The 23,439-nt window shown below is 43.4% G+C and overlaps 1 protein-coding gene across 2 annotated transcripts in view; it reads right to left on the bottom strand.

The window, feature by feature from the left end:
• The window catches only part of LOC139540274 (receptor-type tyrosine-protein phosphatase beta-like), a 43,318-nt gene that overhangs the window by 17,997 nt on the left and 1,882 nt on the right, over positions 1-23,439 (bottom strand). For both annotated transcript variants that reach the window (XM_071343981.1, XM_071343982.1), the window contains exons 3-10: positions 17,691-21,523; positions 16,392-16,668; positions 14,514-14,588; positions 13,821-14,081; positions 12,329-12,592; positions 11,876-12,151; positions 9,617-9,877; positions 9,155-9,421 (exon numbers count right to left, since the gene is read on the bottom strand). In XM_071343981.1, the coding sequence (XP_071200082.1) occupies positions 9,155-9,421; positions 9,617-9,877; positions 11,876-12,151; positions 12,329-12,592; positions 13,821-14,081; positions 14,514-14,588; positions 16,392-16,668; positions 17,691-21,523 (5,514 nt within the window). The remainder of the gene's footprint in view (positions 1-9,154; positions 9,422-9,616; positions 9,878-11,875; positions 12,152-12,328; positions 12,593-13,820; positions 14,082-14,513; positions 14,589-16,391; positions 16,669-17,690; positions 21,524-23,439) is intronic.

Below are 23,439 nucleotides of genomic sequence, written 5' to 3'. Positions count from 1 at the left end.
TTTGCAAACATTTCTAAAAAACAGTTTTTGCTTTGTCATTATGGGATATTGTGTGTAGATTGATTAGGGGGGAAACGATTGAATCAATTTTAAAACAAGGCTGTATTGTAACAAAATGGGGGAAAAGTCCAGGGTTCTGAATACTTTCCGAATGCACTATACATTACAGAAAATACACACATCAATATAAATACAAAATACAAGCGGAAAGAAAAAGTATTATTACATTATTGTGAGGTGTAGGCCTATATCATTGTTCAGGCCTAGCCTACATCTATGTGGACCGACAGTACAGGAGGGCATAATCTGGCCAATATAATAGTATTGTATGTGAAAGTTACATAATATTGGTCTAAATTGGGTGCCATTTTATTGATTATGGCAGGATGTAGCCTATTGCTGTGATGTCATAATGAGGTATGCACATAGAATTAGAATGTTCATCATAATTCTAAGGGGATGCGTTTTCATTGACTATCGTTTTCAAAACCCAGTATCCTGCATCATAATAAAAATGATGTCATAATTGCATTCCAATTCTCGTCGTATGTTCTAACCTTTGTGTTGGAGGGCAAACAGACAAGGCTCCTCATAAAGAAAGGACTTGAAGCATACGGATGATCCAAAATGAACTGTGAAATGTGTGAATTATTCGCCATTTCATCTCTCGAATAGGTATGTTCTATCTCTGTAGATATATACCAATTTAATATGTCTAATAATTGTAAAGTCTAAGCCAAGAAAATATCCCGAATGATTTAGGCTATATTGCATTGATTGCTTTGTTTTGTTCCATCAAGTTGTCCACATACAAGACAGTCATCATGGACTGTTTCTGTTTGCCTGGTCCAAAGAGAGTACAACTCCTTACTGTAAGTAGGAGCTTCCTTTTTCATGTCATTTATTTGATGTTCAATGAATTGCTATTTCTCAATTTTATATGTTCAAACTTCGTCATTGCTATGTCATTTTATGTTCAAATATTTGGTGCTAAAACATCGTTTTTGTCTTATATTTTTGAACATGGTCATCTCCTTTCATACATTCATCTTGTTCAGAGGCAGCCCACCAAGTCTCAGAAAGTGGGTCTCCTCAGAGAGAAGGTGACTCTGATTGGGGATGCCATCAAAGCACTGAAGAGTAACCAGGAAGCCATGATGGCTCAGCTGAAAAAGAGCCAGAAGAAACAGCAGAAGCAAGAGGAGCTGCTGCAGTACAGCAAATGGAAGCAGGCTAAGGACAACCAGGAACTCTGTGTGGTCGTCAGAAGGCTGGAGGAGAAGGTAGACGTGGAGACCAAGACACTCTGGGCAGAGATGAGGAGACTGGGAGAGCTGCTTGGGGAGGTGAGATGACATGATTTCAGACATAAGAGCACCCAGTTTGAGCACCTAGTGGCCTGGTATGCGGGTCTAAATCAAGTTTGACATTGAGAAAGTTCAATGGAGCCGGAAGAAAAGTCCTGCAGATATTTTTCTTAATTCCATGATATTATAGATGCAGTATATATCCTGTCATGTTTAATCGGTTGAATGTATGTAGTGTAGCTTGAACAAGTATTCAATACATTTTATGCCATTTAACTTCTTATGGCTGAAGGGGCAGTATTGAGTAGCTTGGATGAAAAGGGGCCAATATCAAACGGCCTGCTCCTCAGTCATAGTTGCTAATATTTGCATATTATTATTAGTATTGGATAGAAAACACTCTAAAGTTTCTAAAACTGTTTGAATTATGTCTATGAGATTAACAGAACTCATATTGGCAGGCAAAATCCTGAGTTGAAATCAAAACAGGAAGTCAGAAATCTGAGCTTGTATGTATTCACCAGAGTCCCCAATGAAATCCCCTTGAGATATGAACGATTGTGCACTGCCTAGGGGTTCCACTAGATGTCAACCATCAATATAAATTATAATGAGACTTCTATGGTGTTGTGGGAGTGAATGATAGCAGAATCAGTCAGGTGTCCATCAAGCAGCCATTTTTCTGATCATGCTTATTCCTCATGGTAGTCACTTGCGTTCCATTGCTCACGAAGACAAGAAAGAATACTCCGGTTGGAACTTTATTGAAGCTATATGTTAAAAACATCCTAATGATTGATTCTGTACTTAGTTTGACATTTTTCTTCGACCGGTAATATCACTTTTTGAAGTTTTTGTCCGATATAACGCTGACCAGAATTAGCGTTTGGATATGTATACCAGACGCGCTAACAAAAGAAGGTATTTGGACATAAATAACAGATTTTTTCGAACAAAACAAACATTTATTGTGGACCTGGGATTCCTGGTGTGCTTTCTGATGTAGATCATCAAAGGTAAGGGAATATTTATCATGTATTTTCTTGTTTATGTTGACGCCATCTTTGCGGCTGTGGTGTTTTACTTTTGAGCGCCGTCTCAGATTATAGCGCGGGTTTCTTTTTCCGTAAAGTTTTTTTGAAATCTGACACAGCGGTTGCATTAAGGAGAGGTATATCTATAATTCCATGTGTATAACTTGTATTATCATCTATATTTATGATGAGTATTTCTGTTGAAACGATGTGGCTATGCAAAGTCACTTGATGTTTTTGCAACTAGTGAATCTAACGCCTCAATGTAAACTCAGATTTTTTTATATAAATATGAATTTAATCAAACAAAACATGCATGTATTGTGTAACATGAAGTCCTATGAGTGTCATCTCGAAGATTAGTGGTTCATTTTATCTCTATTCTGGTTTTTGTGAAGCTATCTTTAGCTGGAAAAAATGGCTGTGATTATTGTGGTTTTGTGGTGACCTAACATAATCGTTTGTAGTGCTTTCGCTGAAAAGCCTATTTGAAATCGGACACTTTGGTGGGATTAACAACAAGATTACCTTTAAAATGATATACAGTGGGGCAAAAAAGTATTTAGTCAGCCACCAATTGTGCAAGTTCTCCCACTTAAAAAGATGAGAGAGGCCTGTAATTTTCATCATAGGTACACTTCAACTATGACAGACAAAATGAGAAAAAAAAATCCAGAAAATCACATTGTAGGATTTTTAATGAATTTATTTGCAAATTATGGTGGAAAATAAGTATTTGGTCACCTACAAACAAGCAAGATTTCTGGCTCTCACAGACCTGTAACTTCTTCTTTAAGAGGCTCCTCTGTCCTCCACTCATTACCTGTATTAATGGCACCTGTTTGAACTTGTTATCAGTATAAAAGACACCTGTCCACAACCTCAAACAGTCACACTCCAAACTCCACTATGGCCAAGACCAAAGAGCTGTCAAAGGACACCAGAAACAAAATTGTAGACCTGCACCAGGCTGGGAAGACTGAATCTGCAATATGTAAGCAGCTTGGTTTGAAGAAATCAACTGTGGGAGCAATTATTAGGAAATGGAAGACATACAAGACCACTGATAATCTCCCTCGATCTAGGGCTCCACGCAAGATCTCACCCCGTGGGGTCAAAATGATCACAAGAACGGTGAGCAAAAATCCCAGAACCACACGGGGGGACCTAGTGAATGACCTGCAGAGAGCTGGGACCAAAGTAACAAAGCCTACCATCAGTAACACACTACGCCGCCAGGGACTCAAATCCTGCAGTGCCAGACGTGTCCCCCTGCTTAAGCCAGTACATGTCCAGGCCCGTCTGAACTAGAGAGCATTTGGATGATCCAGAAGAAGATTGGGAGAATGTTATATGGTCAGATGAAACCAAAATAGAACTTTTTGGTAAAAACTCAACTCGTCGTGTTTGGAGGACAAAGAATGCTGAGTTGCATCCAAAGAACACCATACCTACTGTGAAGCATGGGGGTGGAAACATCATGCTTTGGGGCTGTTTTTCTGCAAAGGGACCAGAACGACTGATCCGTGTAAAGGAAAGAATGAATGGGGCCATGTATCGTGAGATTTTGAGTGAAAACCTCCTTCCATCAGCAAGGGCATTGAAGATGAAACGTTGGCTGGGTCTTTCAGCATGACAATGATCCCAAACACACTGCCCGGGCAACGAAGGAGTGGCTTTTTTTCAAGGTCCTGGAGTGGCCTAGCCAGTCTCCAGATCTCAACCCCATAGAAAATCTTTGGAGGGAGTTGAAAGTCCGTGTTGCCCAGCAACAGCCCCAAAACATCACTGCTCTAGAGGAGATCTGCATGGAGGAATGGGCCAAAATACCAGCAACTGTGTGAAAACCTTGTGAAGACTTACAGAAAACATTTGACCTCTGTCATTGCCAACAAAGGGTATATAACAAAGTATTGAGATAAACTTTTGTTATTGACCAAATACTTATTTTCCATCATAATTTGCAAATAAATTCATAAAAAATCCTACAATGTGATTTTCTGGATTTTTTCTCTTTATTTTGTCTGTCATAGTTGAAGTGTACCTATGATGAAAATTACAGGCTTCTCTCGTCTTTTTAAGTGGGAGAACTTGCACAATTGGTGGCTGACTAAATACTTTTTTGCCCCACTGTAAGACACATGAACGTCTAAGGAATTTTAATTATGAGATTTCTGTTTTTTGAATTTGGCGCCCTGCACTTCGACTGGCTGTTGTCATATTGATCCCGTTAACGGGACTGCAGCCATAAGAAGTTAACAAAGATGCACATGCTATAACTACCTAATATTGCTCTGTTTCTTATGCAACAGAACATGAATGGTGTGGGTGACTCCTCAACCTCCATGAAACCTTCTTGGGAATTCCCCATTCCAGTGCCCCCCGCTGGCCAGCCTACGTCAGGACGGCATCAGTACTACCAGACTGTGTCTCTGACAGGCAGCTCAGGTGTCCTCCCAGCTGGACAGAGACTCCATGGACGCTCTCCTGTCCTACCCCCACTGGTTGATCCTCCCATGCCTATAACACATTGGTTTCCTGATCTCTCTCCTCCCAAACGCCCTCTGCCGTTGCCACCTGCTATTATCGAGGGGCTATACACAGACGCATCCTCAGACCCAGTTTTGAGACAGGAGAAGGAGATTGAGGAGATGATGAAGACAATAGAAGAGGAGAGGGAGAAGGATCGGGCGGAGATACTTGTGGTGGTGGAAAAAGAGATGGAGAGAAAATGGAAGAAGTTGCAGAGGAAGTCTCCAGCAAATATAATACAGAAGACGGAGCAGGACATGATAGAGATGATGAAGGCAATAGAAAATGAGAGGGCGTTGGATCGGATTGAGATACTTGAAGCGGTGGGGAAAGAGATGGAGAGAAAATGGATGAAGAAGCAGAATGTAGGTCAGAAAGAGGAAGCAGATAACGGTGAGGAGCAATTGCCGGAGAAGGAACAGTGTAATGGGGATCAGGAAAAGAGGGTAGACCAGGAGGAGAACAAGCTGATAGAACAGATGAAAGAGAGCCAGAAATGTCTCCATGAAATTAAAAAAGAAAAGGCTGAGAGGGACTTAAGATTGGTAGAGACATTTGACGAAGAGCTAAAGAAAGGAAAAGAGAGGATGAAGACCCTGGAGAAGTTGAGGAAGGAAAAAGACAAGGAGGAGAAACTCAGGTTGGAGGAAGAAAAAAAGAAAGAGAAAGAGAGGATTAAGAACCTGGAGAAGGAGATGAAAGAAAAAGACAAGGAGGAGAAACTCAGGTTGGAGGAAGAAAAAAAGAAAGAGAAAGAGAGGATTAAGAACCTGGAGAAGGAGATGAAAGAAAAAGACAAGGAGGAGAAACTCAGGTTGGAGGAAGAAAAAAAGAAAGAGAAAGAGAGGATTAAGAACCTGGAGAAGGAGATGAAGGAAAAAGACAAGGAGGAGAAGTTTAAATGGGAAGAAGAGAAACAGAAAGAAAAAGAGAGGCTGAAGATCCTTGCGAATGAGATGAAGGCACAAGAACTGGAAGAGAATCTTAGGTTTGAGGAAGAAAAGGAGAGAATAAAGAACCAGAAGAAGGAGAAAAAGGAAAAAGAAAAAGAGGAGAAACTGAGATTGGAAGCAGAGAAAAATAAAGAAAAAGAGATGGCAAGAAATCGGGAGAAGGAGAGGAAGGAAAAAGAAAAGGTGGAGAAACCTGGACTTGAGGAAGAGAAAAAGAAAGAACAGGAGAGGATAAATAACCTAAAGATGGAGAAGAAGGAAGAAGAAAAGGGGGGGAAAAGGTTGGCTGAAGCTGAGAAAAAAAGAGAACAAGATGAGAAGAAGCGCCTGAAAAAAGAGGAGAAGGGTAACGAAAAAGCAGAGAAAAGGTTAGCTGAAGCTGAGAAAAAAAGAGAACAAGATGAAAAGAAGCGCCTGAAAAAAGAGGAGAATGATAACGAAAAAGCAGAGAAAAGGTTAGCTGAAGCTGAGAAAAAAAGAGAACAAGACGAAAAGAAGCGCCTGAAAAAAGAGGAGAAGGATAACGAAAAAGCAGAGAAAAGGTTAGCTGAAGCTGAGAAAAAAAGAGAACAAGACGAGAAGAAGCGCCTGAAAAAAGAGGAGAAGGATAACGAAAAAGCGGAGAAAAAGTTAGCTGAAGCTGAGAAAAAGGAAGCAAATGTTGAGAAAAAGGTACAAAAGCAGGAGGAGAAAAATAGAGAGCTGAAACTAAAACTGAAGGAAAAAGAAGAGAAGATAAAAAATAAGCAGGAGAGGAAAGAAAAAGAGAAGCAAGAGAAAATGAAAAAGGAGCAAGAGAAGAAAGACAGAGAGAAGCGAGAGCAAATGAAACGGACAGAGAAGAGAATAGGAGCAAGTGAGGCAATGAGGAGGGCGAGACAACAGACATCATCAGTGGATTCAGACTCCGAGGAGTGGGCAGATACAGAGAGTACTGATGAGTCTGAAGCTGATTGGTGAGTGTTGAATCAGACTTCATGGAGTCATTTCACCACGAACCTGATCTGTTGAATATCTCTTAGGTTTGATAGATATGATATAGCCTCACTAACCAGGCTCATAGCATTAGATTGGCTTAGATTGTGTCCTAGAACTGATCCTGTGCGACTCAGTAGGTAGCGCATGGCGCTTGCAACGCCAGGGTTGTGGGTTTGATTCCCACGGGGGACCAGTATGAACATTTATGCACTCACTACTGTACGTCACTCTGTATTAGAGCATCTGCTAAATTACTCACATGTAACTCAGGTGAACTGCTGTGTTTGTGTTACAGGATTTGAACTGAATTACCCAGATATTTTGGAAGAAAACATTAACACATTAGAGATGACACGCAAGAGTATCAGGATAGGAGAGAAGAAATTAAAGGAATATGGTCAAGCTGAAATAAGTTTCAAGGTCTACAAGTAAGATCCACTAAAAGAGATCTACGAGGGATACAAGATCTAGAAGATAGATATTCTAGCAGCAGTTGTGTGTATTCATTGCTAACAAGGAAAATCATTTGAAAAAAAAATGTAACAATGAAAAAAATAAAAAATATATTTCATCTCTTCTCTCTGTGTTTTCATAATTGTACTTCAAATCGCAAGAGGCTGAACGTATCTCACCGGAGAAAGCATCCGGGCGAGCAAAACAGCGCCGCTCTGCCTCTGTATGTGTAGGCCATTTATCTGATGCTGTCTGGTCATAAAGAGTATGACGTTGTTGCCGCCCTTAGCATTGAATGCAAGGGAAACCAGCGAGCTTTTAGCCTACCTTGATAAAAAATAAATAAAATAATAGCCAGTTAGCGTTGAGCTAAACTGAGTGAGTTCAACTGTGAATGATCCTGGCGCACCAAACAAAAGTGTCAAGGGAAGCCAGTGTGGATTTGGCACATCGCATCAAGAGATGACAGAAACAACCTGAATTGTTGCATCTCATTGCGTTGTTGTCATCCGGTGGCTAGCTAGCTAGATACAATTTCCCCTTTCTTAAAATTAGCCTTGGATGGAGACAGGGATTTATACTTGTGGTTTTACTTAATTTGCCGTACTGGCCAATGATTATAATGGCAATTCTGATCCAACCATACATTCATACATTGTGCCCCTGGACTGAGAGGATGGAGGTTCAATATGTAGCTAGATGTAGAAGGCTAATGTTAACTAGCAAACGTTGCCCATAAAAGGAAGTTAGGCTAGCGAGCAGGTATTTTAGCCAGGTAGCCTAGGACAACAAAAAATAAAAGTGTGTACTGTATGACAGTCATAGACCGTTTCGTCAACATGAAAGAGGTGGATCGCATTGGTGTTTCTCTACAAGTAGGGTGAGTCAAAATGTTTTTTCTACTTGCACGCACACACACAAATCAGAATCATGAACAGCCACATCCTTTTTTAACTTACTTTGATTGGACTAAATAGTTTTGGTATCCTTTAGTTGTCACTGTATTAGACTAAGCATAGGTGATTTAATGATGTTGAAATGGTGCTGGAATAGTGGAGGGAGTTTCTGTTGTGGTAAATAAATCCATAGTTGTTTAGTAGTCCGAAAATGTCGGAAACATTAACTTGCTTGTCCATGCTGTAGGTCATGTAACTGTTTGTTACAGGCAATATTCTTTGTGAACTTCACCGGACAAGTTGCGCTCAGGTTTTGTGATGGAACAAAGTTGTGTCAGAATTTATACAGGCCTCATATTCCATTGTATATTATTTTCATTTAAAGCTGGAATCCTTAATGGTGAAACAGACACGTCTGTTTGTGAAATTACAACAAAGAAGGCACTGCAAAAACTCTGTTTTTCCCCTCGGACGCGCAATAGAAGAGCACAATATGTACTGCATATTTTACCATGCTGCGCGACGCTCTTCAACAAAAACGATAACAACGGTGGTGGGGCGGCCAGTGGGGCTGTTTCCCCCTCCATCTCATAATGAAAACGTTCTCAGATTAAGGTAGCTGGGATTCAACAATACAAAATACTGTAGACCCCAGTCCTTTTCCCTTCATGAAGGGAAGTCTTTTAAAGGAAAACCTTGACATGTTTGTTGCATAGTCGGATATCCTGGAAATTCCAGGAAAATTCCTGTCGCATCAGATAAGAGCTAGGAATGTTCTGAATAATATCCTGTCAATCCCAAATAGAATAGAAGACATTCTCGGACATTATTTTGCATAAACTGGTACGGGTGTTTGTCACACAAAGACAGTTAAAACTGTGAACGCTTTTAACGGAATTCATATTCATGTGTGCTAGCTAAACATTATCTTCTAATTGATCTATTTTAACATTATATATTTAAAGTAGGCTACATCTATCAGTCATCATAGTGTTGTCTACCTGTGCTTCCCTCTGCCACGCTCTGCCTGGAGGCTTGTCCGGCCCTGACAGTGGTGACCACCACCCTGTAGAGGGCTCCAGGCTTCAGCGCCAGGAAGCTGTAGGCCGTGGTGTGGGCCGGGGTGCTCTCGTTCTTGATCACACTGCTGTCGTGGATGAGCAGCACACGGTACGAGTCCAGCTCGCCGGCCGCCCGCTCCCACTGGGTTTGGAGGCTGTCTGTGCTGCCACCGTTGGTCACACGCAGACTGGTCACCTGCGCCGGGGCTGAGAGGAGACACACAGAGAGAGGAACTTCAAAGATGTGAGACATTAACAGAGACCATAGAGAGAAATGTAGACCATAGTTGAGACCATAGAGCATTGATCATCAACTACACTGAACAAAAATATAAATTTGTTTGAGTCTAGAACAAACAAAAAGAAAGGTGAAATCCATCTCCCTTTGGAACCGTGACTCACTGGTTCGTCCAATCACTGAAGCCGAGCTGTTTAGGCCCCCACTGTTGGTCGTGACGGCGATGGCGTACTGGCGTCCGGGCATGAGGACGTTGAATGTGCACTCCCTGGCGTCACGGGACAGTGTCCTCTGTGACACAACAGTGTCCCCCTGTCTCAAGAGCACGGTGTACCCGTCCCACACCCCCGCGGGGCGAGACCACAGCACGCTCAGAGACGTCTCATCACCGTGACGGACCATCAGCTGCTGGACAGGCCGAGGGGCTGAGAGAGAGGGGAGAAGGAGTAATTGAGTAAAGAGAGAGGAGGGGGGAAAAGGCAGAGGGGTGGGGGAGGGGTAATCAAAACAAAAATGAAAACTTCAGCGGCCATGGCAATTTAAATAGACATCTTAAATGCTCTTGACAACATACAACCCATAACAACATTTGGTAAACACCCAGCAGGGGACCCGGCAAGATTGGCGCTGCTTTGGAAAGTGTACGGTTTACGGGCTCCTGACCAATTGTGCTTTTTTGTGTATTTTTTTTGGCGCTAATCTTAACTTTCCGCCATCGTTTCCTATGTCCGAAAAGAGCTTCTGAACATTAGAACAGCGTCACTACATGACCAAAAGTATGTGGACACCTGCTCGTCGAACATCTCATTCCAACATCATGAGCATTAATATGGAGTTGGTTCACCCTTTGCTGCTATAACAGCCTCCACTCTTCTGGGAAGGCCTTCCACTAGATGTCCTGGGAAGGCGAAAGACATATTGATTATCCTGGACCAGGCCCAAATCCCCGACACTCGTAGAATGAGAAAACAACGCTATAGAGGGCGACGTGCGGCTACCTTGATGAGACTACGGCAGCGAGTGAATAAATTGCCTTTACCCTCTGTTCTATTGGCGAATGTGCAATCACTGGAGAATAAACTGGATGAGCTCCGTTCAAGACTATCCTATCAAAGAACTGTTATCTATGCTTCTCGTGGTCATGGCTGAACAAGGACATGGATAACATACATCTATCTGTTTTTTCTATGCATCGGCAGAACAGAACGGCAGAGTCCGGTAAGATCCGGGGGGCGATGTGTGTGTCTCTTTGTCAACAACAGCTGGTCCGCAATCTCTAATGTTAAAGAAGTCTTGAGGTTCTGCTCGCCTGAGTTAGAATACCTCATGATAAGCTGTAGACTATACTAGTTAAAAAGAGAGTTTTCATCTGTATTTTTCGTAGCTGTCTATTTATCACCACAAACCAATTCTGGCACTAAGACCGCATTCAACGAGCTGTATAGGGCCATAAACAAACAAGAAAATGCTCATCCAGAGGCGGCGCTCTTAGTGGCTGGTAATTTTAATGCAGGAAAAGTGAAATCTGTTTTACCTCATTTCTACCAGTATGTCAATGTCCAACTAGAGGGGGAAAAAAACTGTAGATCCTTTACTCCACAAACAGAAATACATACAAAGTTCTCCCTCTCAAAGGGAAACCCGGCCAAGAGCTTCCCAGTGACGTGAGCCAACCAGACGAGCTAAATGCCTTACATGCTCGCTTCGAGGGAAGCAACACTGAACCATGCGTGAGAGCACCACTGCCCTTTCCCACCTGGACAAAAGGAACACGTACGTGAGAATACTGTTCATTGACTACAGCTCAGAGTTCAACACCATAGTGCCCTCCAAGCTCATCACTAAGCTAAGGACCCTGGGACTGAACACCTCCCTCTGCAACTGGATCCTGGACTTCCTGATAGGCCGCCCCGAGGTGGTGAGGGTAGGCAACAACACATCTGCCACGAGGGTCGACAGATTCAAGTTCCTCAGTGTTCACATCACTAAGGACCTAGCATGGTCCAAACACACCAACACAGTCGTGAAGAGGACACAATAATGCCTCTTCCCCCTCAGGAGGCTGAAAAGATTTGAGATGGGCCCTCAGATCCTCACAAAGTTCTACAGCTCCACCACTGAGAGAATATTGACTGGCTGCATCACTGCTTGGTATGGCAACTGCTCAGCATCCAACCACAAGGCGCTACAAAGGGTAGTGAGTACCACCCAATACCCCTGCACATTGACTTGTTACTGGCACCTCGTTATTACTTTTATTGTGTTACTATTCATTTTTTATGTAGCTAATATTTTTCTTTCTTTCTTAATGGGCTGGTCTGTAAGCATTTCACCGTAAAGTCTACATGTGTTGTTTTCGGCACATATGATCAATAAGATTTGATTTGAAATACAGTGTAGTAAAAATGTTTAATGTAACGTACCTAGCCTCCCCTGACATTGAGCAATGTTGCCAAACAGACCGCTCTCCACCATGACCTGAGCTGTGTAGAGCCTGCCAGGCACCAGCCCCAAGGAAGCTACAGAGAAGGAGTACTGTCTAACCAGCCTGCTCACTGTCTCATTGACTAGAGCCACCGTGCCGTTCAGTAGCAGGACACGGTAGTTCTCCCAGTCCCCTCTAGGGGGCGACCATGTACTCTTCAGAGTGCTGCCATCAATGACGCCCACCATGGACAGCTGAGACACCTTGTCTGGCACTGGGGGATGGTGAGAGAGAGAGAGAAAGTGAGAGATTCACATTGTCCTTTCCAGCACGGTTCCAGCAACTATGGTGGATCCGTGACCAGGCAGTACAGCTCGGCTCTGCTCAACTTGGCTTAACTCTGCTCAATCATGTGAAAAGGCTAGTTGATTGACACTCCAGAATGACTCACCTGTTCTGCCTGTGGCCACTGCCTCAGTTGTCTGCTCTCCGACCTTTGACCTCACAGTCACCTGATAGGGCCGTCCAGGGGTCAGGCCGCTGAAGACCACCTCAGTGGCGTTGGGGGGAAGCTTCCTGTCCTGGTTGGCTGAGCCTAGGGTTGCCAGGGAGACCAGGTATGCATCCACGCCGCCCCTAGCATTGACCCAGGAGGCCCTCAGGGTGTCCAGACTGCCGTCGTTCTCCAAGAAGAGGTCTGTTACCGCCACAGGAACTGTGAGAAGGAGAAAATATCAGTATTGATTTAAACATGTGGGGAGAAGGATTTAGATCAAGAAAAACAACACAATAACTAAACATAAGAAAGGATCATCAGTGTCCTTGAGACAGAGAGGAAGCAAATTAGGTAAAAGAGGAGACGCCATTCCTGAACAAACCAGAAATGGATCATCATAAATAAAACACCGGGCTGAAGGGATTTGTAGTTTAATTTAAAAAAAATATCCAACCTAGTTCAACGCAGAAATTAGGTAATTAACTCCAATGACCATCATCCATTGTGCCTATTCTTTCCGGCTCGGACAGAGATGGATACACTTTTACGCTTGCTACTTTAGATTAGACACACACAGACCGCATAGAATGCATGAGAGAGAAATGTACACACAATGATGAGCGAGCGGGATAGAGACAGTTCGTGAAAGTATGCCTTATCCATAACCTTTTAAGAACTAATCAAATTATTTTGTCAGACAGCACTGCAGCATGCTTAGGCAGGCTAGCCTAGCTAAATAGGATGACTAAAGACAGTAGAGTATAGGGAGCACAGAGATAACATTGTCTGGCTGGCTGGCTGCTACTGTCTGAGCAGAGATGAGATGATGAATTTAATCAAATAAAAACTAAGCAATACACAGAACTATGAAATAATAAAATATTTCAGTAATTTCCTATTTTTCTATTGATGTCTATGGGGGTTGGGAGGGGAAGGGAGCGCTCTGGGAGGCCTTGATGGGCCAGCCAGCTGCAGAAAGAGGAAGGGAAGGGTGGGATCGAGAAGCCTAAAATATCCTGGAAACAACGACAGAGAGAAAGCATGGTCGTGATGGTGGTAGGGTGCAGGGTTGGAAAGGAAAACAAAGCCCTGCAAACTAAGTTAGATAAATATGTGAGAGACATTTCACCATATCTTGCACCTGTATTGAAGCCACCGAGACATTGAAATCTTAGATCGCTCTGTTGGCAAACAATGGAACTAAGTGATTGGATGGGAGACAACTTGAAAAATAAGAGACGATGCAAAAATAACCTTCAACAAACAACTTTTTTTATCAGACACATTGAATAGGGCTAGGGTTAAAGACTTGACATTGAGTTTTGCATGACAGTCTTACTATTTTAACAGGTAAACAAAGAGTCACCACTGCTACACCAATGAGGACTGTCACCACCCAAACCGAGTTACCATGCCATGGTTCGTAGGTGTTTATTGCTTGCCTTACCTGTGACTGCTTGTTTGGAGATGGCGTTCTGGAGGCCTTCAGCCTCAGTCACCACGGTGACCGTGTACAGGGTCCCAGGCAACAGGTCGTCAAAGGTGTGGGAGGTGGCACTACTCTTAAGGGTGACGTTCCTGACTAGGGCGCCCTGCTGCTCCCTCAGTAGCACCCTGAAACCCTCTCTCCTGCCTGGACCGGGCTGCCAGGAAACACCCAGGCTGCTGGAGGAGGGTGAGAGCTGGAGGCCGCTGACGGCTGAGGGACCTGGGTAAACCAAGACAGAGTAGTCAGTGAGTAGTGATGTCTAACAAGACAAGGTAGATCAGGGGTAGATCAGGGATTTCTATGCTATCTACAATATCATAAATAGATGGTGTACAGCACAGTAGTTGTGGAAGACCAGGCAAATCATGTGTGATCAGAGGACCAGTCAAACCATACTAGAGCAGCAAGATGATCCCACACCTGTGGCTGCAGTGGCCAGCACTGGCAGGGCTGTTTTATTCCCAGCTATTGCCACCAGGCTAAAGGCATAGAGGGTGCCAGGGGTGAGGGCGGTGAAGCGAGACTGAGTTCCCATGATGCGGGTACTGCGGCTCGTCCCTGTTTTGGTGTCCTGTAGTGTGACCTCATACCAGTCGACCTGCCCACGAGAGCGAGGCCAGGATATGTGCAGGCCATGGGAGCCACCCTTACCCTGAATAGGACTCTTATACTGGGTTGCCTGGACCTGGTCTGGTAGTACGTCCAACCTGGATGGACCCACTGGGTCTGAGAGAGAGTGAAATAAAAGAGAGAAAAGAGAGGACAGCGAGGAAGGAGAGAGAGAAAGATGGAGATAATGGGTTGGCAATTTTGCTATAGAAAACAAAGATATCCCATAAACCAGTAACCAAGGGGCAGCACCTTGGCAATATTATCTACATCTCAATTAAACATCTATGATATTACATAACTGGGAAAAAAGTACATGAAGAGTCTCTGCATCCTGCCTTTGTACTTCAGCTGAAGGCCAGTGGTGGCTGCCTGTGATGGAGGGGAGAGATAATATTGTTTTGGTTCTTTAAAGAATGTCGTGTTGGATTCACTGGGAAACCTGCATGCGTCTTAGAGCGAGACGTTACAGGAAACGACAAAAACAAAGAGAGAGAGGAGCAGGACGGGGCGAGAGGCCAGTGCCTCCCGTAGCTCAGCGTTGAACTTTGACCCTTTCTTCATAATGGCTTCCTCTCTGTGGACCCTTCATAGCAACCCCAGGAATCACATTGGCCAATCAGCAGAACCCTAAGGACATTGTCCGTCCAATCCTAAAACCAAACTGGCAAGACCACTACTGTATTACACATGAACTACATTGTATCTGTGATTTCTACCGTGTTCAAAATATATTGGATAATGTCAAGTCCAAGTGATTTGGCAATTCCTGAACTGTTATTCTTGAGGATTTCATCCTTCGTAAGCTACTGTCAAAAATGGAAACGTTGTGGTCCACTCACAAGGACCAAAGAAAAAAACTTGGGCACACTTTCAATGCAAAGATGTGAAGTGTACTCTCAGTGTAATCTATCTGTGCCATGAAAAGAAAACATGGAGGCCTCCTGTATCCGTTAGTACAGAGAAACAATGCTTGACGGGATGTGGCTCTGGGGAGAGGGAGATATGTCTGGAAACAAACACGATGCTCTGCGTTGTTACTGACCTCTGCCTCAACAACTGTAGATGATTTGGAGCTGTGTTCCAGAACTTACAGGGTTCTAATCTAGAGCTTTGAGACCACTGACCAGAGGGGTTCTTGACAGGACATTCTAAGGTTGTGGCCTTGACAATGTGCAAAGGATTGTACTAAGGTACAGTGGATAAAGTGTACCTACTGGACTTCAGGAGGTGTCGGCACAATAGTTATCTATTCTCTATGTTCTTCAAAGTGGTGCACAGAATCTATTCACAATCAGTGCGATGCTGTGCAGAAAAAATAATCAATACTGTAACCATAAATCAAATAATAAAAAAGGATATGATATCCTGAATAAAAATATAATATTTCAAGCCATTTCCCTATACATCAAATATTACTGCAAAATTGAAAAATGATACATATGCAAAACTCCTAAATGTTTTAACATGATTAAGTATCAACTTTTGTGCTTTTATCCTTTGTGGAATAAAACACCAACCGAGAGAGAACCTCCCTGAGCCCTCAGAGATTTAAAGATATATTCAATAAATTATATAACTCTTTCTGTCATAATGTGATATCATATGTGTTAGATCTATTCAATGATAACAGGTTTTTGCCATCAGAGGAGTCATTCACCTTATCTTCTGAAGGGGTTGTGATCTTTTTTACGAAATATAATCATTCGAATGCCATGGTTCAAAATGTACATATAATAAATAAACAGAAAAACATATATTGTCTGATACTGGAAAAAAATATATATATGTCAGATATCGGTAGCACGTTTGAAATGAATTAAAGTCAATTTAACAGTCTAATATACTTTTGGAATATAATATTATTGATTAGGATAAAATAGATTAGAATAGAAACGCATTTTGGTTTGAAACGCTTACCTGTTCGCACTGATACGTTGCCCCTCTCTCCATCATTCTTCGATATAACTTCGAATTGGTGTAATGTTCCTGGTTCCAAATCCCTTATATCGCAGATATACACGTTAGTGTACTCCCCATCTTGATAACAATCCGTTATATCGGACCGACTGGTCTCATAAAACACGGTGAAGTTACACGCGTCTCCTGTTGTTATTAATTTCAGTGCAATAGAATCCGCATTGGCGCTGATTTCAGTCAGGTTAAATGAACACTTTACTGCTTCAGTGGTCTCGACCTGAAAGGAACAAAAAGAGGCAACAGGTATGCTACAGGTGGAAACGAATTAACCATTTTAAATGTACTTTAACCATGACTCACCTTGACACAACTCCACCATAAACAAAGTATCAAAATAACAGTTTAACATCTAAACATTGCGGACGCTGATTTAGATATGTTAGGTCAATATATAATAAATGTAAAATATATTCCAACATTGGTTGTCATAATCGGTCTATAAAATAACAATGTATATTTATATTCAGAATTTCACAATGGCATGTTGGAGGCGTTACAGTAGTGGTACGCGCCTAACAAAGCGTGGCATCTCTTTCGACGACGCAGTCTCTTCCCATGCTACCATCTCGTACCTTTCAATCTCTAGGCTGACTCTCGGTTGACTTGCCTAGTTAAATAAATATCTAGGCTAAATACTTTCCCTAACACCATTCCTCAATGCTCAGGTTGCACCATCCCTGGCGTCAGGTAGACAGAGTGCTCAGGAAATGTATTCCATATCAAAGCATCCACTTCAGCCCTCTGTCTATAAACTGTCTATAAATTCATACATAGCCTAAGTTCTAATCAAATAGCCTACTGTATTTCTCACAGCCCTAACTTTCACTTGAGTCTGGACAACAGCACCTTGAGCAGTTTCCCCTCTTGCCCCACCACACCCTTCTTTTCTTCCTGCTTGCCTTGGACTTTCTCTTTCTGAAGACCTTAATAAGGTCCACCTAAACTAACATCCATAGGATACAGCAGGCTAAAAGTTGGCAATGCATGGGTGTATTTCATAGCCTACTTTTGTGTTTGTAGAATGTTCTCTCTTGAAATACTTTTTGAATATGCCTATGTTCTATATTACTGTTATCCATTACCATAGCCCTTCTTTCAGGTTTGTTCAAAGCTTCACAGCCTTTTATTGTCCTCCGTCCAAATCTGTATGCAAATATGATCTTGAACATTCTTTATGGAATTTCACAAATGCTAAATCAATTTAAACGTTCATTTCAAGTGACTGTCATCATCACTCACCTGTGGGGTGGTGGTCAACTCTGTGGTCGGTACTGTAGTAGTTGTTGGAGCTGTAGCTGTTGTGGGTGGGGCTGTGGTGGTAGTAGTGGGTGTGGTTGTGGTTGTGGTAGAAGTGGTAGTTGTGGGTGTGGTTGGGGTTGTGGTAGTTGGGGGTGTGGTTGGGGGTATGGTTTGGGGTGTGGTTGTGGTAGTTGTGAGTGGAGCTATGGTTTTAGTAGGTGTGGTTGTGGTTGGGAGTGTGGTTGTGGTAGTTGTGATTGGAGCTATGGTTGTGGTAGTAGTGGTTGTGGTAGAAGTGGGTGTGGTAGTTGTGGTTGTAGTGGGCGTGGTTGTAGTGGGCGTGGTTGTAGTGGGTGTGGTTGTGGTAGTTGGGGGTGTGGTAGTTGTGGTTTTGGTAGTTGTGCGTAGAGCTATGGTGGGAGTGGTTGTGGTAGAAGTGGTAGTTGTGGTTTTGGTTTTGGTAGTTGGGGGTGTGGTAGTTGTGGGTGTGGTAGTTGTGAGTGGAGCTGTGGTGGGAGTGGTTGTGGCAGAAGTGGGTGTGGTAGTTGTGGGTGTGGTTTTGGTAGTCGGGGGTGTGGTTGTGGTAGAAGTGGGTCTGGTAGTTGTGGGTGTGAGTGGAGCTATGGGTGTGGTTGTGGTAGAAGTGGGTGTGGTAGTTATGGGTGTGGTTGTGGTAGTTGTGCGTAGAGCTATGGTGGGAGTGGTTGTGGTAGAAGTGGGTGTGGTAGTTGTGGGTGTGGTTTTGGTAGTCGGGGGTGTGGTTGTGGTAGAAGTGGGTCTGGTAGTTGTGGGTGTGAGTGGAGCTATGGGTGTGGTTGTGGTAGAAGTGGGTGTGGTAGTTATGGGTGTGGTTGTGGTAGTTGTGCGTAGAGCTATGGTGGGAGTGGTTGTGGTAGAAGTGGGTGTGGTAGTTATGGGTGTGGTTGTGGTAGTTGTGCGTAGAGCTGTGGTTGTGGTAGAAGTGGTAGTTGTGGTTTTGGTAGTTGGGGGTGTGGTTGTGGTAGTTGTGAGTGGAGCTATGGTTGTGATGGGTGTGGTTGTGGTAGAAGTGGGTGTGGTAGTTATGGGTGTGGTTGTGGTAGTTGTGCGTAGAGCTGTGGTTGTGGTAGAAGTGGTAGTTGTGGTTTTGGTAGTTGGGGGTGTGGTTGTGGTAGTTGTGAGTGGAGCTATGGTTGTGATGGGTGTGGTTGTGGTAGAAGTGGGTGTGGTAGTTATGGGTGTGGTTGTAGTAGTTGTGAGTGGAGCTATGGTTGTGGTGGGTGTGGTAGTTGTGGGTTTGGTAGTTGGGGGTGTGGTGGTGGTAGTTGTGAGTGGAGCTATGGTTGTGGTGGGTGTGGGTGTGGTAGTTGTGGGTTTGGTAGTTGTGGGTGTGGTTGTAGTAGTTGTGAGTGGAGCTATGGTTGTGGTGGTTGTGGTAGAAGTGGGTTTGGTAGTTGGGGGTGTGGTGGTGGTAGTTGTGAGTGGAGCTATGGTTGTGGTGGGTGTGGTAGTTGTGGGTTTGGTAGTTGTGGGTGTTGTTGGTGTGGTTGTGGTAGTTCGAGATGTGGTTTTGGTAGTTGTGGGTGGAGCTATGGTTGTGATGGGTGAGGTTGTGGTAGAAGTGGGTGTGGTAGTTATGGGTGTGGTTGTAGTAGTTGTGAGTGGAGCTATGGTTGTGGTGGTTGTGGTAGAAGTGGGTTTGGTAGTTGGGGGTGTGGTGGTGGTAGTTGTGAGTGGAGCTATGGTTGTGGTGGGTGTGGGTGTGGTAGTTGTGGGTTTGGTAGTTGTGGGTGTTGTTGGTGTGGTTGTGGTAGTTCGAGATGTGGTTGTGGTTTTGGTAGTTGTGGGTGGAGCTATGGGTGTGGTGGGTGTGGTTGTGGTAGTTGTGGTTTTGGTTTTGGTAGTTGTGGGTGTGGTTTTGGTAGTTGTGGTAGTTGTGAGTGGAGCTATGGTTGTGGTTGTTGTGGGTGTGGTAGTTGTGGTAGTTGTGAGTGGAGCTGTGGGTGTGGTTGTGGTAGAAATGGGTGTGGTTGTGGTAGTTGTGGGTGTGGTTTTGGTAGTTGTGCGTAGAGCTATGGTGGTGTATGTGGTTTTGGTAGTTGGGGGTGTGGTTGTGGTAGTTGTGAGTGGAGTTATGGTTGTGATGGGTGTGATTGTGGTAGTAGTAGGTGTGGTAGAAGTTGGTGTGGTAGTTGTGGGTGTGGTTTTGGTAGTTGTGCGTAGAGCTATGGTTGTAGTGGGAGTGGTTGTGGTAGAAGTGGGTGTGGTAGTTGTGGGTGTGGTTTTCGTAGTTGTGAGTGGAGCTATGGTTGTGATGGGTGTGGTTGTGGTAGAAGTGGGTGTGGTAGTTGTGAGTGTGGGTGTGGTAGTTGTGAGTGTGGTTTTGGTAGTTGGGGGTGTGGTTGTGGTAGTTGTGAGTGTGGTTTTGGTAGTTGGGGGTGTGGTTGTGGTAGTTGTGGGTGCGGTTTTGGTAGTTGTGCGTAGAGCTATGGTTTTAGTGGGAGTGGTTGTGGTAGAAGTGGGTGTGATAGTTGTGAGTGTGGTTTTGGTAGTTGGGGGTGTGGTTGTGGTTGTGGTAGTTGTGAGTGGAGCTGTGGTGGTTGTGGTAGAAATGGGTGTGGTTGTTGTGGGTGTGGATGTGGTAGTTCGAGATGTGGTAGTTGTGTGTGAGGTAGTTGGGGGTGTGGTTGCAGTAGTTGTGGGTGTGGTTGCAGTAGTTGTGGTTACGGTAGTTGTGGCCAAAGTCTTGGTAGTTGTGGGAGGCATTGTAGTGGTCATGGGTGGGGCATTTGTAGATGTGATTGGAGGGGGTGTGGGTGGAGTTGAAGAGGTAGTGGGTGGGGCTGTGGAGGTTGTGGGTGGGGCTATTTTCTTTGTGGTTTTAGCTGTAATCTTTACTGTTGAAGATGTTATGGGCGAAGTTGAAGATGTTGTTGGTGGAGCTGAGGAGGCTGTGGGCAGAGTTGAAGTTATTGTGGGTGAGGTTATGGCGTTTGTGGGTGGGGCTACTTTTATAATGGGATTTGCTGTAGTCATAGTGGTTTGGCCGACAGTAGGAGTAGGAGGGGCAGCGGGTGTTGTAGTCTGCATTGTTGTGGTTTTGGTTGTAGATGGAACCACAGTCTTTCTGGGGGGTACTTTCCTAGTTGTGGACAATGTTGTGGTATCGGTAGGTGTGGTGGTAGCAGAAGAATTAGAGATGGAATCAGGGGTAGGGGTAGGTAAAGCAACAGAAGTTGGGACTTTAGCATCAGAGGTAACGACTACGGATGCAGAAGTGGATGGTGAATCAGTCATAGCACTTGAGTTGGGCACTGAGGAAATTATAGAGGAAACCACAGTAGGGGTAGAGGCAGTTGACACCAGCTCATCAACATTAGGGGGTGTGGAACTGGAAGTTGCTTGGTTTACTGATGGAATCTTGGCTCCGTTCCTCAAGTCGAGGAGGGCATTTTCGGTGGCAGCGTTCACCGTTTCGTCCATGGCAGAGTCAGTTGTGGACAAAGCAGGACTGGACAAGATAAAATCATGGCTGTCGTTGAGAGCTGTCCCAGATGTCGTGATGACCGTTGAGATGGACCTGGGAATGAAACCCGTCGTCTGAGTCTTGACGATGTCATAAGTGTGCGTTGCCACCATAGACTCATAGGTCACCACATTGTTGGGCGTTGTGATGGGAACTGTTAACATAGAGATCTGACGGGTGGTCCTACTATGGGTTCTCATAGCGTTTGATGAAGAGTGAGTGTCTATGGCTGTTACAGGGGGCGTTCTGATGGCGTGGACAGTGCTGGTGTATGCCACAGGTTTGTGTGTGGATGAATACATTCTGGTGGTTGAGATGGTGGTGGACCCTAGAAGAAAGACGGGTTATTGTGACTAGAGGTATACACAGATGGTTGTAATAATATCGGAAAATAGCACTGAAATAAATTCAAGATACTGTATGCATTGCATATGTAATAACTCTCACCTAGCCCAGTTGCTCTTGAAAGGGAAATGAAAGAATTTCCCCCTCAGTTCCTGACACCTCTGTGCTTTGATGTGGGCGTTGCTTCCTGAGTGAAATGCTAAATGCTCTTTAAATAACATGGTAATAGATGGTTCATTATCATGTTGTTCATCTTTTAACGTGACAAATGTACGTGGGTGAAATAAATAGATGGGTAGGAGAGAGTGTGATAAGTTGAGCCACCCTTGTTTCTAGGAAACCATACACAAAATTTAATAATTTGACCAATGTTTTGGATCAGGTCACCATTTCATGGAGTCTGTGAAGGAAGAAACCACATGGAAAAAGTGGTAATTTAGTCCAAAAAACTGATTTTCACCAAGTCAAATGAATATATTGTGTTAGAGGTTTCATGATGCTTGTATCTAAACCAAAGTAGATCGTTTTAAGATGGTTCTATACATTAGTTGGGGTCTCTATAAGGTTAAAAATTAGGTGGAGCATGAAAGTGCATCCGTATAGCTGTGTTAGCTAATATAGTCAAAATGTTTGCCTTGCGGTAAATTGAGCCAACGGCAAGTTGAGCAAATTTAAGTGTTTTCTTCCCAGGCGTTTATCGCTGGGATATGAGTTAACAACAGGGCCTGGCCTATTTTAAAAGTGTAAAACAAAAGTACAAAGTGTTTGTTAGGTTTTAAGACTGTTAAAATATGCTTACATTTTTAAAATACAAAAAAGTGATTGTGATTGTGTTGAAGTGTGTTTGGGAAATAAAGATAGACATCATTTTAAAAAGGTAGTGGTAAATCAATTGACCGGCTTTCTTGATGTCTATAGTATTCTCTCTGGTATGCAATCTGGTTTCCGCTCAGGTTATAGATGTGTCACTGCAACCTTAAAGGTCCTCAATGATGTCACCATTGCCCTTGATTCTAAGCAATGTTGTGCTGCTATTTTTATTGACTTGGCCAAAGCATTTGATATGGTAGACCATTCCATTCCTGTGGGCCGGCTAAGCAGTACCCTGTTTTATGCTGCTGCCATGTTGTGTTGCAACCATGTTGTGCTGTCATGTGTTGCTGCCATGCTATGTTGTTGTTTTAGGTCTCTCTTTATGTAGTGTTGTGTTGTCTCTCTTGTCATGTGTGTTTTGTCCTTTATTTATTTATTTATTTTTAAATCCCAGTCCCCGTCCCCGCAGGAGGCCTTTTGCTAGGCCGTCATTGTAAATAAGAATTTGTTCTTAACTGACTTGCCTATTTAGATAAAGATTAAATAAAATAAAAATGTTTCATTCAGTACAAACATTTGTAGGTGGCTTAACTTACCCTGTCCCGTGGCTCAATTTACCTGATACCGACCCTAATATCACAGACCTGTTTGTTAAATGTAACATGCATGTGCTGAGATACAAAGGTTTTGGAGCTCAGTACTGCGCTATAGATCTGAGTTTACCTCTACCCCAATACCAGTGATCCCAACATTTTGCATCCTAATTATTTACCCAGAGAATACAGTACCACTCAAAAGTTTGGACAGACCTACTCATTCCTGGGTTTTTCTTTAAAATAAAGAAAAACCCTGGAATGGTTGAAAAACAGTTAAATTGTATTTCTGTAAGTGTTGAAAGTCTGACTTGGAACTAAAAAATAAGTGTTAAAAAAAGTACCCAGGCTAAGTTGTGCCAAGACACCACTTTTTTTTTGGACAAGCTATGTTTTCAAAACAGTAATATTTACATAAATTCTGATTATTTCCAGGGATACACAACATCCTGAAATATATGTAGATATCTTTGTGAGAAATAATACCATACCC

The sequence above is a fragment of the Salvelinus alpinus genome, chromosome 15, assembly GCF_045679555.1.
Source record: "Salvelinus alpinus chromosome 15, SLU_Salpinus.1, whole genome shotgun sequence".
In the NCBI taxonomy this organism is placed as follows: domain Eukaryota; kingdom Metazoa; phylum Chordata; class Actinopteri; order Salmoniformes; family Salmonidae; genus Salvelinus; species Salvelinus alpinus.
Note: the sequence above shows the minus strand (reverse complement) of the source record. Positions and strands in the feature narration are given on the sequence as shown.